Source organism: Emydura macquarii, unplaced genomic scaffold, assembly GCF_026122565.2.
Source record: "Emydura macquarii macquarii isolate MOO-44397 ecotype Brisbane River unplaced genomic scaffold, CSIRO-AGI_Emac_v2 contig_312, whole genome shotgun sequence".
Classification (NCBI taxonomy): Eukaryota; Metazoa; Chordata; order Testudines; family Chelidae; genus Emydura; species Emydura macquarii.
In genome coordinates this window covers 9,164,170-9,179,665 of record NW_027130449.1, presented here as the reverse complement: position 1 = coordinate 9,179,665, position 15,496 = coordinate 9,164,170, and the positions used below count along the sequence as shown (strand labels likewise).

General features: G+C 46.0%; 1 protein-coding gene and 1 long non-coding RNA gene across 5 annotated transcripts in view; one reads left to right on the top strand and one right to left on the bottom strand.

Annotated features, from left to right (window-relative positions):
* Positions 1–15,496, top strand: part of GRIK4 (glutamate ionotropic receptor kainate type subunit 4) — a 200,787-nt gene that overhangs the window by 179,989 nt on the left and 5,302 nt on the right. For 2 of the 4 annotated variants that reach the window (XM_067564827.1, XM_067564820.1), the window contains exons 14-18: positions 6,238–6,347; positions 9,067–9,240; positions 9,741–9,906; positions 12,141–12,366; positions 13,878–14,006. In XM_067564827.1, the coding sequence (XP_067420928.1) occupies positions 6,238–6,347; positions 9,067–9,240; positions 9,741–9,906; positions 12,141–12,366; positions 13,878–14,006 (805 nt within the window). The remainder of the gene's footprint in view (positions 1–6,237; positions 6,348–9,066; positions 9,241–9,740; positions 9,907–12,140; positions 12,367–13,877; positions 14,007–15,496) is intronic. The other 2 variants (XR_010922966.1, XM_067564836.1) reach the window with 2 other exon arrangements.
* LOC137164201 (uncharacterized) overlaps positions 2,184–15,496 on the bottom strand; it is a 31,934-nt gene continuing 18,621 nt past the window's right edge. Inside the window, exons 3-4 of the long non-coding RNA XR_010922968.1 lie at positions 2,983–3,782; positions 2,184–2,682 (exon numbers count right to left, since the gene is read on the bottom strand). This is a non-coding gene — a long non-coding RNA (uncharacterized lncRNA). The remainder of the gene's footprint in view (positions 2,683–2,982; positions 3,783–15,496) is intronic.

The following is a 15,496-nucleotide window of genomic DNA, read 5'->3' as shown; positions in this document are numbered from 1 at the left end:
GGAGCCCTGGCTCCAAGACCCGTCCCCGTCATGGAGGTTCAGAGCCCAGGTTCTCGTCTGAGCTTGAGTGTCTACCTGCATTGGTTAGCCCCGCAGCCTGAGCTCTGGTCAGCTGGCCCCGGCCAGCTGCAGCCATGCTATGGATCTCTAGAGCCATGTAGATGTACCCTAAGAGGCTGGTCCCAAACCAATGAAGTCGGTGGAAAGACTCCCATTTGGTTCAGTGTGCTTGGGAACCGGCCTCAAATGCTGCCAGCGTGCTACCATTCAAAATGCAGCCACTGATTGCCGTGCAGCCAGGCTGCTTTCTGGCATCCTTTCTTCATGTTTCAGCAGACAAGCGGGATGGGGCCTGGTTAGTACTTGGGTGGGACACCTCTAGAGTTTTCTTCTCTCAAGCATAAACTGGTGCTATTCGCTAAGGGCCTGATCCGGTTGCCCTTACTCACCCATGGAGTAAGATTGTATCTTACTTCTTTAGTAGCCGCACTGATTTCAGTGGAACTTCTCCTAGTGTAAGGTGCAGCTCAATGTGAGTCTGTGTGACTGAATCTGGCCCTCCGTAGAGGAATACCAAGGGTGCCAGAGGATGTATTAATGCTCTGTGCCTGGACTGATCCAGTGCCCCAAGGGACCCAAGTGCTGGGTGGGGCTGTGTTTTGGACAAGATGCAAAATCATATTACTTTGTATTTGTAGCCTGCTTTTTCATCTCTCTCTAAAGGTGGGCAGATGATATAGCCATATGACAGGCAGGAAACTCAGGCACAGACAAATGCAGTGACTTGTCACAGGACAGGCAGCGAGTCAGCAGCAGTGCTAGGAACAGAACCACACATTTTGCCAGCTGACGCCTCCGTGAGCCAGCTGAAGTCAGTAGAGTTTCCTGGACGTAACCGAGGGCAGACTGTGGCACTGAGGTCATTTATAACAGGATGCTGTAATATACCCAATCTGTGTTTTGATATGTGCTCTGTATGGCTCTGTAGGTGATAAGAAATACGGTCTTGTTTACTCATCAGCTGAACAAGATAAAACAATTAAAGCCTCTTCTATCCCTCCCCCCACCCTGTCTCAATACACCAGGCTGTTAAAGATGCAGCATCCAACATGAACGTAAACAAACTCACGCATACGTATCTGTGTGCCGCGTTGTCTCCTGCCAAGAACAAACAAGTAATTAAAATCTAGTTAAAATTCCATTTCCTCTGGTACGTGCAGAATGAAGGATCAATGAGTTAACTGATCAAACAGGATCGGACCCTTTCATGCTTTCCAAGATCAAATGTGTGTAAATATTCCTGCCTTGCAATGCATGCTATCTGCAACTGCCACCCCCCAGATCCCTACAGGTCCCAGACGGGTTTCTGAGAATTTCAACCTGCTGGGTTCTGGTGGAATCAATCTTTCTCTTCTTTTTTTTCTTCCTCCCTCCCTCCCTCCCTTCTCACACAAGTTTAAATGGCAGGGAATTGAGTATTGAGCATGCTCTGCTTTTGACTTACTCTGTGACCCTGGGCAACTTCCCTCACTGCAGCCTGGTGATTACAAGCCTTACTTATCACAAGGGGAAGATGTGAGGAGTTAGTTCAGTGCTTCAGGGAGGTAACACACCTTGTAAGAGTGCGGCGTTAGCTGTTGCTGCCTCTAAATCTAGACAAACATTTGAAAGTGTTTTGCAAATATTCTTACGCCATGGGTCTGTTACTCAGGGCTAAATCCTCAGATACCTCATCAAGCATTAGTGCATAGACTAGCCAGCATCCATACATAGGAATTGCCAAACTAAATGAGACCAGCTGTCTGTCACCAACAGCAAGGTACAAGGCACCCTGCAGAAATGCTGCGCAAAGGATCCTTAACCCTCTAAGGTTGCAGTAATTCCTGTGCCCCAGCTGCACAGGGGCAGTCGCGAGCAATCACTGGCAGATCTGTTTAGCAGCAGATCCCACATACCTCTTCCCCCACTTGCGATCCTCCCAAACCCTGCTGTGCAGGGACCACCACCACGCCCAACCCCCAGGGATGGGGTCCACGGTGGTGGAAGCCACAAATCCTCTCCGCCGCACCACCCCCGCTCAAGAAGCAGAATCATCCAGGTCCCCTGCCCTCAGAGTGGGTACGGTTTTTCCCTCATTGCACTAGCAGCGTGGCAATTAACTAATTAAACCGGTAAATATTTATTTAACAGTGGAAGGCATGACAGCTAATCATTGTGGTTTTCCTTTAAGGATTCAGCTTGCAGAGCAGATGAATGCAACTCCAGATCCCCATCTGCTCTCCTCCTTTCCCAGTCCCCCACCCCCACGCGGAAAACAGCAGCTGATGTATGTTAATCCATGGCTCCGATCAGACGTTTCCTAACAAATAACTACAAATACATTTCCTGCCGAGGAGTCGTCTTCACGTCTCAGTCCCCTCCCAGCTTAATGACACTATTTTATTTTCCATTTAACTTCAGTTCTAAATCATTTCTCCCTCCCCCCAGTCCAACCAACGGGGACCTTTCTTATCACACATAACCAAATACGGCAGTTTTAAATGGGGCTGTCATTTCTCTCAGTTTCTCTTGTTGTGATAAAACAAGTATGGATTTCTGACACGGGGACTCGACTGGACTTTCCGGTTCACGGGCTGCTGAGAGAGAATTCTCCTCTTGAGCTTGGTCCAGGCCAATGGGAGACTGTGGAGAGAAGCAGAGAATGAACGTGAGCTCTAGGCAAGTGTGTTTGAACTAGGAAGGGGGCTGTTTTCTCTAGGTATCTGGGGGCAGTGGAGCAGGATTGTGTTATTTGTCGTACAGTAGGGCATGCTGAGATCAGGGCCCCCTTGTGCTGGGTGCCGCACAGTCACATGGGGAGAGGCAGTGCTTGTCCAATCTAAAGAGACAGGCCAGACAAAGGGTGGGAGGGGAAAGAGAAGGGAAGAGACTTGCCCAAGATCACACAGCAGGTCAAGGGAAGGTGTTAGCTCCGTTACTTACTGCACTACTGGAAGGTGCTTGGACCACCATGGCGATGAAAGTGGTAGAAAACCTCTTTAGAATAGTGGAGAGGCGGGATTAGAACTCACTTCTGATTTTCAGTCCACTGTTCTAGCCATTGGACCACTTTGCCTCTGCAGGGCAATTTCTTTATTTTCCCACTGGAGGGACGACATGCACTGAAGCTGGGGCAGGAAGGTCTGCACTGCACTCCTTGGCCGGCTGGTGGATCACTAGGTGTGTTACTGCCACCGCCTGCCTTGGTGTGATGTGCTAGCAGGAGCTTTAGTTTACAGTTGGGGCTGTATGAGAACCCCACCAGCAGCAGCTGGTGAAAGGGAGCAGTCAGCATGTTCTTCAGCTGTCCTGGCCGTATCCCCTACCCTTGCATTCCCAGTGCAGTCCAAGTTGTGACCACTTCAATGCAACTTCAAGGCCCTTGTTCACTGAATCAGGCGCTGGCTTTTCGGGTGGCCTGCACATACAGGCTTTCTGCTGATTCCCGGTGTCACTTGAGTGTTGCTCTTTGCTTCGGATCCCACAGACCAGCTGGTGGGGAAATCGGTAGGAGCCTAGCAGCCATCAGTGGTAGCTTTTGCACAGGAATAGATATGTAACCCACTGGCCAGTGTGTTAGACATCTCCCCACTGTTCCTGTTTCAGAGAAGATGTGAATCTGTTACATGCCTGAGTGCCTGGCTCTCGAGTCTCTAACAGCTTGAGCTAATATATTCAATTCTAGAGGTCCCCAGTTCATTTCCAAGTGTCAGCTGTCACACATTCATCTTCCTCCTCGTTTTCTAGGAAAGATAGAAAGACAGAATGCTACAATGGTTAATGAAAGGAAGAGAGAGGAACAAAAGATGAATGTAGTCTGTTTCACAGTTCATTCCTATCCCATTCACTTGCATGTTGGATCTGGGATTTAGATTTGGTCCATTTTGACTTGAACGTGGGCCTTGGTTTGCTTTATAAGGCTCTTGAGTCATTATGATGGACTCTGGTGGAAATGGGATTTTGGAACAACATCCAAAACTAGGATAATCAAAGGTGACTTTTTCACAGAAAAATTGGTGCTATTTTTGAGCAAATCCGAATTGGTTTTGAATTCCCAAAGTTCAAAAATCTATGAAAGTCCATTTTTGCTTCAAATTAGGCATAGTTCATTGTGAAACTTGCCTCTTCAGGACAATTTCACCTAACATTCACTAACATTTCTTGGCCTGGAAAAGAAATATTGTGGCTATATTTCTAGGGGAATTTTTTTGGGGGAAAAATCATTGCTTTGGGTTTAAAGACAGCTAAAAACTCGAGTCTGATTTGTGATGGAAGTGTGTGTCATAGAGGTGATAGTGGTCAGGTGTTGTTTATTGTTTTTGTTACTTTATTTAGTGCGACACATGGGAAAAGCAGGCCAGTGGACTAAGGGAAAAATGAAGTGGCTTTCTACTGAAGATAAGTCCTGTGTAAAGCAAACAATTTCACAATTCAACAGTTGCCTCACTGGAAGTTCTCTCTCTCTGGGACACACTGAGAGATGACTACTCATGTGAGCCGGATTGAGCAAATGGCAGTATATGCTTGTGTGGCATCAATACGAAATGTACAGAGAACTCAGCTGAGATGTAATAGAAAGATCCATATACCCAAGTCTCAGAGCCCATCTCTCAGAGCTTGGAAATGATGCAGAGAGTGTGGGGAAAAGGCCATTTCTAGTCTGACTTTAATATAAGAATATCTAAGTCTTAGCTAGCTTCAAGATTACAAGTGCTGTAGGCAATCATACACTAAGATGTTTGGTGATAGTTTGAGTGACTTATCTGTCTATGCAGAAGTTGTAGACTCCCATGAGCAACAGGTTCAAATCCTACCTGGGTCAACTCAGCCCTTCATCCTTCCAAAGTGGATCTCTGAGTTGCACGCTTTTTGCTGTGTATGTGTGTCTTTCTGCTGAGATCTTAAAAACAAGTAGCTTGATATGCACAAATGCTGAGCACCAAAATGCCCATGTGGATGTCAGGGGCATCTGAATAACATGTCACAGGATGATTTCTTCTCTGTGTGGATGTTAAGGAACCTATGGAGCTTATTTCGAAAGAGCAAGTCTTTACGCCAGTGTCCTTTGCCCCATTTTTTCCTTCTCCCCATGGGTACGCCGTGTGTGGTGCTGATTGACTGCAGCCCGCTCCATTTCAGAGGTGCTGAATGTGTGTAGGTTGGAGAGGAGTGAGAAAAACGGAACATGCTCAACATTTGAGATTCACCCCAATAAGAAAACTTCACTCGCTTTCACACATTTTTCTGCTCAAAAATTAAAGTATTTTCACAGAAAAATGACCTGTTTTTTCTAGCAGAAGAGGGCCGGTTTTCAAGCAAAGGTGGCTTTGCAGAGAAAACACAGGACATTCAGACATATTTCCTGAGATAAAAGTCACCATTTTACTGAACTTTGCAGAAAAGAAACATTTCAAAGGCTGGAGAAACAGCATGGCAAACATTTCTTTTTCATGTGAGACTTTGTGCAAACACTTTCTACACTTCTCACTCCAATGGTATCGGACGCTCCTTTACTCACCTACAAACCTGGCTGCTGTGTAAAGATTATTTGTGTGAGTAAGGATTGCAGGATTGGGACCACACTTTTGAGATCCTTCATGTTCGCTATAAAAACGTAAGATAAAAATACTGAGTCAGCGTCCACACTGGTGTATCTCCAGTGAAATCAATTGAGTTATGTCAGCAGTGATTTTGGCCCATAGGCATATAAACTGTCATGCTTCAAGGCATAAACCAATGTCTAACTAATGAGGGTCAGGAAGGAACTTTCCCTGAGGGTAGGTTATCCCACAACTCCAGAGTTTATTGCACCTTCTTCTGAAGCAGCAGGTTCTGGCCACTGTCTGAGACACGATAGGGGACTAAGTGGAGCCCTGGTCTGATCCAGTCTGGCAATTCCCATGTTCCTATATTTCTATTATAATCAGAATGAAGGGGTAAAGAAAAGGGCCGTGCTGGGAAATGGATGTTGGCTGGGGAGCTGCTGAAGAGCTTAATGCCTTGTTCCTTTTGCCCTCTGCCCCACCTGCATTTCCCCCAGATCATTTGCTGATCCCCGCTCTTGTTTGCCTGCATTAACCCTGTATTGCTCCTGTGATTTCACTGCTGGGTCTATGTGTTTCATTGTGTTATTTTGCAGAATGGACTTTTTGATTTAAAAACCAAAAATCTGCTGGACTCTTTTTGTCTCCATCTTAGGGGCGCAAACCCGGCTACTTCTCTTTCCTGGACCCCTTTTCTCCTGGTGTCTGGCTCTTCATGTTACTTGCCTACCTGGCTGTCAGCTGTGTCCTCTTCCTGGTTGCTCGGTACTGTGACTTTATTGCAGTTCCTTTCCCATCCTCATGGTGCCACCTAGTGTCAGAAGTTGAGAACTCCATGGGGGGATGTGGTGCGGGGAGAGGTTGGGTTAGTGGGGGTCTCTGCTTTGGACAAAAGTTTGGGAGCAGTAGTAAAAGGGGTGGGGTGGCATAGCATCCACCACCCCATGTCTGTCTGTCTTTGCTGTTCAGACACATGCACAAACACATGCCACTGATGCAAATGGCAGCTCTTTGACTCCCACTGAGAAGTATTGGCTTTGCAGTCATCGCACCGTAGCAGATCAGTCAGATTAGCATGTGTTTGGCTGCATTGGCATCACCTTAGAGCCTGGGAGGGGGAGGTTTGAGATTAGGTCTCATGCCGCACAAATGGACAGAGCCTTTCTCTGTTTGCATGCTAAATTCATCACGGAGAAGCCCAGCTGAGCGCTTCGAATGGGAACCGTGAAGGCCGGCAGATCCGGACAGATGGCAGGATGTAGAGATCGGCCTCGGAAAACAAACTGACAAGTGTTCTCAGGATGGTTCCCCCTGGCCTGCACTGTACAGAGATTGGAAACAGCATTAGCATCTTTCCAGAGACTCACAGTTTAAGCACTGATCTTACTGGACAGGCGTCAACTCAAGTTACCTGTGGCCAGCATAAACCTGGTGTAATCATACTACTGAAGGCTCATCTGCAGTACTTCTCCAGTTGTCGCAGGGGACTGTGCTACAATGCTGTTTTCCCCTGGCCCAGTAATAACAAGAATCTGTTTGGGAGCCTAGATGGGCTTCTCAAATGTACTCTGTCTTGGCAGTGTGCTAAAGACATGCCGCTAGGCTTAAACACTGTTTCAGGGCATGGCTAATACCCAATCGTCATCACAAAACGGAACTGTGTAGTCATTGGGTCCCCTGGCCTGGCTGGAGTTGTATTTGTTGACAGGGCTTTCATGGTTTTCAAAATCATGTTACAGCTTCAATAACCCAGATCTGTAAACCATTTAACAATGCAGTCAGGCCCTCTGTGCACTGAGATTTGGAGCCGTGGTAGCCCTTCTGTGCGTGTTTTAAACATGATCCTCTAGAATGGTGCTTACATGGTTTCTGATCGCAGTGGAGACAGGTTCTTAGAAAATACTCTCCCAGTGTACTCAAGAGTTTGTAGCTCACTGCAGGCCCTTTTGGCAGAAGAACCTCTCTCAGGACAGCATTTTGCTGTCAAAGATCCAGAGACAAAAGTCTCCAGAGATAAACTCCACTTCTCTGGAGTCACAACCAGGCACAGTGAGATTCAGAAGCCATAATACATACCATAATTCGGCTAATGTCAGTGGGAGCCAATGGAGTCCCCTCCCAGTTCCCAACGAAAGCTCCAATCATGGCATAAAAAAATCAACCCCCTGGGGTCTGGTTTTATTAATAACAACACTACAACGCAACTTCAGGCTTCTCCCCTGGTTTGGCTGCTTCTGTGGTTCTTCCTCTGAGAACCCATCTGCCCCAGTTCCTAGATCCCTCTCCCAGAGGGCTGCTCCCAATTCCGGGTGGAGTTTAGGGAATCACACCACCCCTAACAATCATTAACCTTAAACTCTCTCCAGAGTTCCAACCCCCTGCTTAACAGCTGAGTCAGCCGGAGAATCCAGCTGCCTTGTTACACTTGACAGAGGTTCAATTTGCACCAATTCCCTCTTGCAGCAAACCTGTCTATCTATACGTTGGGCCACTGCACATGCCTCAGTTTGTAGGTGGAGGAACGCTGACACAGAGAGGAATGTCACTGCAGGAACAAGACACCCTCCACCCTGATGACTTGTGTGTGACTAGGCCCCATTTCTAAGGATGCTGACTATGGGAGCAAGCTGGCCACAAGAGGATTTCTCCATCCTCCCAGGAAAAAGGAGATGAGAAAAGAGACATAGGCATGGGGAGCTGAGATGGAGAAGTTGAGATGGGGGATGACAGCCTCTTTGTTGATTCACAAGCTAGGTGCTCAAATAACTCCTCACCTCTGATGCCACTGAGTTCTGTCCATCTCTACCTCTGATCCTACATGGGAAGCCAAGTATGTGCTACTCTGGAGATATGAGCTATAGTCATTTCAGTGACACTCCATAGCCTAAGGATCCTGCAAACACTATGCTTTCTACAGTTTGTTCCATGTGGATTTCAGTTTCACCCCTGTGAGCTATTTAGAGAATCTGGCACTTTCTATACACCAGGGTCCAACTTTGTGTTTGAACTGGACCCTGCACTAGGTCTGTACATGGCTCTTTCTCTTTTGGTGCCAGGCCTAATGACTTTTGCTTTGAGTTTCCCATTTGGAGTTGATTACCGCAACAAAGAGAACACGGTGGAAGCTGCTGGATTTCACCTGATTGCATGTCAGGTCCATGCAAATGTCACACCCTTTACATGAAACCATGAAGGGGTTCAAGGCTCACCAGAAACTAGACCCAGATTTGCTTAAAAGCTACACCAATCTTTTGCAAATTTTGTAACAAAAGTCTCCAAACTGGCAGCTTCTGGGTTTTGCTGCAAACATTTCACATAACTCTGAAATGACGCCCTTGATGCCAGTTGCCAGCAAAGAGTTTTCTGCTTAGAAATTCTGCCTCCCAGACAGGTGGGACCTTGTCACTTTTATCTTTTTCCCCTCCTGTATTGGTGTTTCCTGTAATGTGAACATATTTGGCCCGGTTGTTTCTTGTCGCTGTAGATTGACGCCGTATGAGTGGTACAGCCCCCACCCCTGCTCTCAAGGGAGGTGCAATCTCCTCGTGAACCAGTACTCTCTCGGCAACAGCCTGTGGTTTCCAGTCGGGGGTTTCATGCAGCAAGGATCTACTATTGCTCCTCGAGCTCTGTCCACACGGTGCGTCAGTGGAGTCTGGTAAGGAAACGTGCCCATCAGAACTGTAAATGGCCGACAGTCACGGTCCAGTATGCTGTAGTGTCGCTGCTGTAAGCTGCAGTGTTTTGGAGATTTAGGGTAAAACACCCATCTTATTGTTTTTATAAGGGTTTTCACGTGTTGGCCAACAGCAGATGAGTCTCCAGTAGTAGGTTATTAGCCCCACACTCCTCCCAAAGGAGCTCCACATTGGGACATTCCTGCAGCTAACAGGATGCTCCACATGAAATTTATGGCCAACCCGAAGCAGAGGGCTGCTAATCTGTTGGGTTCCAAATCCACTTTGGTTTGATGAAGGTTTGGGTGTTCAGGAGACTCTGCGCATGTTTGGCATATCACTGGGTCTTTACTGGGAGCAGCAGGTCCTCAGCACCTCTGAGCATCAAGCCTATCACTCCAGAGGGAGGTAGGAGGTTTGAGATCAGATTGAATCCTAGGGGGAATCTCAGTTCACCTTTTCTTTATCCTCCCTTCCCCAGGTGGGCGTTCACCTTGATCATCGTCTCCTCCTACACAGCCAACCTGGCAGCCTTCCTCACCGTGCAGCGGATGGATGTGCCCATAGAATCGGTGGACGACCTGGCTGACCAGACAGCTATTGAGTACGGCACCATTCACGGAGGCTCCAGCATGACCTTTTTCCAGGTAAACCCCATTCTCTTGCTATCAGGGAGCAGGGGAGCTCTCTGTTAGAATCAGATGTTTCCCAGGTAACACGCCTTGTCCTGTCTTCGGTGTCTCCCATTCTAGTTTCTGACTTAAGGGGGAAATTCTAGGAGAGCCCAGGCCAAGTGGCATTCATGGCAGCCTGGGCTCATTTCATAATCACTGTTACCAAAATGAGACTATTTATATGGTCCCATTTGTGTGCACAGTGCCTTATAGACATGTGCAGTCGAGGTTCGACTGATAACATAGCAAGAAATAGCAGTAGTCTGGGCTCAGCATGGGAAGAGGGGAATCTGTCCTTGTGAGGGTTATCTACAAAGAAATTTGTTTTTTCTTGGTTGTATTTTCGGTGGGCCAAATTCTCAATTCCTTAATTCAGATTGTATCCTCAGGCTAACCTCCCACTCAGTGACAGAGTGAATCTAAGGGAAGCGGTCCTCAGGAACCTCAATGGGAGTTAAGCACCGAAATACCTTTGAGGATCTGGGCAAGTTGCTCAGGTAGAAGAGATGGGACCAGACCGTGCCAGAGCTGAGATAAGTCAGGGAAGGCTAAGAGGTGGAATCTGAAGGAGGCGTTTCATAGCACAGCAATGGAAACACTCCTTGGAAGCTGAATGGCTAGATTCCTGGCATATCTTTGCAGGACAGCCAGGCAAATGCCTTGCTTCTCGTACTCAGGAGATCAGTTTGTGCACAGAACACCAGAGAGTGGGTAGTAAAGTTGTTCATAGCCATATGCTGCACCCACTTGATACCATCACTTGCAGCTCAGTAATTTGAGCCAAATTTTCATAAGTGTGTATGCATTATTAGGTGGCCCTAACTTCTGCCTATGCAAGCTTCAGTTTGTGTCAGCACATACGTGTTGGCCAGCCCTGATTTCCACCAGCAGACGTGTGTGCTGGTGCAAATCAGGGTTGGTGCATGTGTTAAAAGTCTGCTCGCATGCAAGTCAGGCACGTGGAAAGGTTTGCACACCATTTAGCCCATTGTAGCCTTTTGTGCATCTCTATGTTCTGTCAGAGTGGGAATGAATGAGTTAATCTTTTGCACAGTGCTTTGAACACACAAAAGGCTGGACAAGGATTATTTATTTATTAAATGCTGAAATACCAATGCTTTTCTCACTTTATTTTGATTTTGAATTGAAGCAGGAAACCCTCGAAATCTCATGAGTCAGTCTGATCTTTCCAGCCCAATTTTGCAGACCCAAGAGGTTTGGAAAAGGGCCGCTCAAGCAGAATGCTGTGTCGAAGACTAATTGAACAGAACACAAATGAATAAAAGACTGTGACTAGTGCATTTACTTAGTCCTGCTCTCTTCAGGGACTCTGCAAGTTACAAATCATGGGCTTGAGTCCCTATTGCAATCATTTACACCAGTGTAAACTAAATAAAAAAGTAAATCAGAATGTAGAATTTTTACCCCCATTTTGCAATCACTTTGCATTTGTATAAGTCATTGCATGAGATGCAGGGTGCCACTCCCACCATATATTAAATAATAATAATTAATCATAAAAACTTGAAATATTAAAACTGGGTACATTTTAACTGTAATTTAATTTCAGTATCTATGCTGCTGGTTTACTTTTTAACCTTCACTCAGCTCAGGCAGTAAAGATTAGCTCAGTCAGTTGCACTTTTGTTTCAAATAAAGATGAATTGAAACCAAAGCCCTAATTTCCAACAGCCATAAACTTTGAGAGAAATTCAGATTGGATGTTATTACTGGTCCCAATATGGGGCCTGATCCAAAGCCTATTGAAGTCAATGGGCTGAACCAAACCCCAGATCCAAACATCCTCAGATGCCAAGGAAGTTTGGGTCCAGACCCAAACTATGTGGCTTAGAGTTTTGGGGCCTTTACACTTTCTCATTCTCATGTACTAGTTCAGTGTTGCAACATTTGGGTTGCAATTGCTGCATGGGAATGTTGGTTGGTTTACAAGCAAGCCAGCCAAACAAAAACATTTCCCACTGGACTTCGTTTTTGAAATGTTATTGTGGAAACTTTTTTTTAATGTTTTATAATTTTAAAAATGTACTTAGCTGGGAGCTTCAAAGGAGCCTAAGGGAGTTGGGCACCTGACCCCCTTAAGCTCCTTGCAAAATCTCAGCCTTCGATTTTAATACACTTTAATTTGAGACCTAACCTATCAGGTAATGTCCTCTGCAACAGCTCCTCTTCCCCCCTCTTTCCTGCAGAATTCCCGGTACCAGACATACCAGCGGATGTGGAATTACATGTACTCCAAGCAGCCAAGCGTATTCGTGAAGAGCACGGAGGAAGGGATCGCGAGAGTGCTGAATTCCAACTATGCTTTCCTGCTGGAGTCCACCATGAACGAGTATTACCGTCAGCACAATTGCAACCTCACGCAGGTCGGGGGCCTTCTGGACACCAAGGGCTACGGGATTGGCATGCCAGTCGGTAGGCAGTGAAGAAACATTATAGCTATTCTCTGCTTTCTGCAGAGGATCGGAGCATTTGAAAGGCTGAAACGGCTCTAGGAGCAATGTCACTTTTCACAGATGTGCCATGTCACTTTTATTTCAAAGAGACACTGTCAAGAAGAAAAATCAAATGTATTTTAATTATCCATCTGTGTCCCTTTAAATGATGTAAAATGAAAGATTTTTAAAATCTGACACTATTTTTGCTGCATTTGTGCTCGTTAGCTATTTTGCCCTTCCCTCAGCACAAAGTGAAACTAGATTTTGTTACTTTCAATTCCTGCTTCTAGCCCCACGGTTCAGCTATAAAATATAACAATGTTGAGAACGCCAGTGATTTTATCACAAGTCTGGTGTTTTCCTTCAAGCTCCGCTTCTGGACTCGGGTCATTAGCTGAGAATCTCAGCTTTCATGTTTGGGAAAATAAAAATGTCTTTAGCCTTCATGGTTGCAGAGAAAAGCCTGAAACGTAAACCTGAAATGTGAACGTTAAAGGTTCCAACTACAGCTGGCAAATATAAAGGACCCCAAATTTGTTGTCTGTAAAATATCTTAGGCCAGTCTCATGATTTGGGAATGGAGTTGGGCTGCTTCATGATTTTTGAATACTTTGGGTTAGCAATATTGAAGTTGTAACATCAGTAGCTTTCTTTCTGGTTCTCATACATATTGCTGTTGTCTTTGGATTGTTACTATTGCAGGAAAAGGTTTAAATCCCAGAATAACTGTTTTAACATTTCTATTAGGTTTTGTTTAAAAAAAACAACCACCACCATTTCATTTACTAAATCTAAATTTCAAGCTTAAACTAGCTGCTGCATCCTGTGGAACAGTAGAATTGCAGCAGATAAAGCACATTCTGCTACTTGTTACACTGGTGCAATTTCATTGAGTTACTCTGAATTTACCCTGCTGTACAGCATATTCTGTCTCAGGGTCTGTCTTCTGGATCTCTGATAGTGGAGAGTAGAGAGAGAGCTTGTGGCTGGCAGCTTGAACCTGCCTTCCAGTGAACGTTTGGGTTTGCCTGGTGGTTGGATTGAGCGTTGTTATGGACAGGGAGCGGTTTCCCTTCTTGTCCTTCTCTCCATATGGGAATGATGGCCAGAACAAAGCTACAGTTACAGGCAGATTGAGAGGGAATTGAACTGGATGGTTCAGGGGAATGGGAATGAGATGTGGAGCTGCCCATTTGAATCCTGCCCAGCATGGCAGCAACCAAACATTTTTCCCTTCTGCTGGCAGTGGGGCTGCCTGTCTGAAACACATTTGTTCTCCACCCAGTCCACACTGAACAAAGCATCGCCCACAGCTGGCACTGATTTGTTGGCGACCTCAACAATGAGGATTGAATGGGCCATCAGGACCAAACTCCCTTCTCCTTTTGGAAGGGGGATCTCTCCAGTTCATTGACAGGGCAGCATGTGTAGGGGGAGGAGGGAAGGCTGCCTAAACTGTATCTTAATCCTCCCCCCTTGGTGTTGCAGGCTCCATATTCCGAGATGAGTTCGACCTGGCTATTCTCCAGCTGCAGGAGAACAACCGTCTGGAAATCTTGAAGCGAAAGTGGTGGGAAGGAGGCAAATGCCCCAAAGAGGAAGACCACAGAGCCAAAGGTAAAGCCCAATTCTCAGACTCTGCCTCGTGCAGGAGGTACCTGCATTTCTATTAATAAAGATATACAGCAGTCACATTATTATAGATGCTAACAGGATGGGCTCACGCACCATACACAAACAATACCAGCTTTGTTTTGTTTTTCATTTCTTCCGACCAGAGATTTCTTCCTTAACAATGCAAGCAGAAAGCCAAACAGCTCTGCTGAGCCTCATGCAGTGTTTTTGCCTGGGGCAAAGATAGTAGGAACAACCAAATGACAAATATTGGAGGCATATGGAGGGTAAATTAGCTTCTAATAAATGTTCTCAGCATTACGTGGGAAAATAGATGGCTGAAAGGATCGCATCCAAATCCTGGGCTCCTTTAAGAGAAAATGGAACTTCATCACAGAACCTTTGGTTAATGGGTCTAATCTAAAGCTCCTTTAGAACAGGAAAGGGGGAACGGGGACTTCATTAATAAAGCTTTAAAACGGGAGAGCAAGTCCTTCTGGGTAAAGTGATGCAAATTGCCATAAAAGTCATGGCCTAAGGCTAATGTTCCAGCACTTGGAACAGCTGCCAGCTTAAAGCAGTCACTACATTTCTGGCAGTCACTCTAACTTACGCATTTTTTTTCTGCGAGGCTAAAAGATTCCCTGGCTGACAGAACGGACTTTTGACCCTTACAAGCCCAGAGAGAAAAAGCCAAGCAGCCTTGCGACTGCAGTTCCATTTTCCTGACAGATAAATTGTGAGGTTTTTTTCAATGTATAAGCTAGGCTGTATGGACCACACATGGATTTCATCTGGCATGGAAACTTCCTCCATATGCCGCTTTGCTACCAGAAAATACTGCTGTGTACTTCAGATCAGAGGAAAGAATGCTGGTTGTTGGGAACTACAGATGTGATGAGAGCCTCAATATCTGGAATTGGATTCCAAACTCTCTGGATCTGGGTTTTTAGGTCAGCCCCTTATCTTTCCCAGAGGAAAGATGGTCCAGTGAGCACTAACCTGGGACATGGGAGACCTGGCTTCAAGTCCCCGCTCCACCCTGTGATCTTGGACAGGTCACTTAGTCTCTGTCTCTCAGTCCCCCTTCTGTGAAATGAGGATAACAGCACTTTCTAGCTCATGGGGGGGTTATGGGGATCAATACAATACAATAAAGAGTGCAAGGTGCTCCGATCCTATAGTAGTGGACATATGCTATAGATATATCATCTTGAGGCCATTTGGACAATGTGCACCCTGCCTTGGATTCCAAGCCCACCCCAAAGCACAGGGAGGTTTGTCAGTAGGGTTTCCATTCAGGCCTATTAAACCCCCAAAGTTTTAGGAGCAGGAAGTGTAGGGGTGCAGTGGGGATGTCTAGATATGCTGCTCCTGGTATGGGCTCTTCTGTTCCATTGCATGTGGCCTTTAATTGTGAGCTAAACTGGCCTCAGTACAAGTAGCTCAAATTCTCTACAGGTGGCTTTTAAAAATCACACAATAAACTCTAT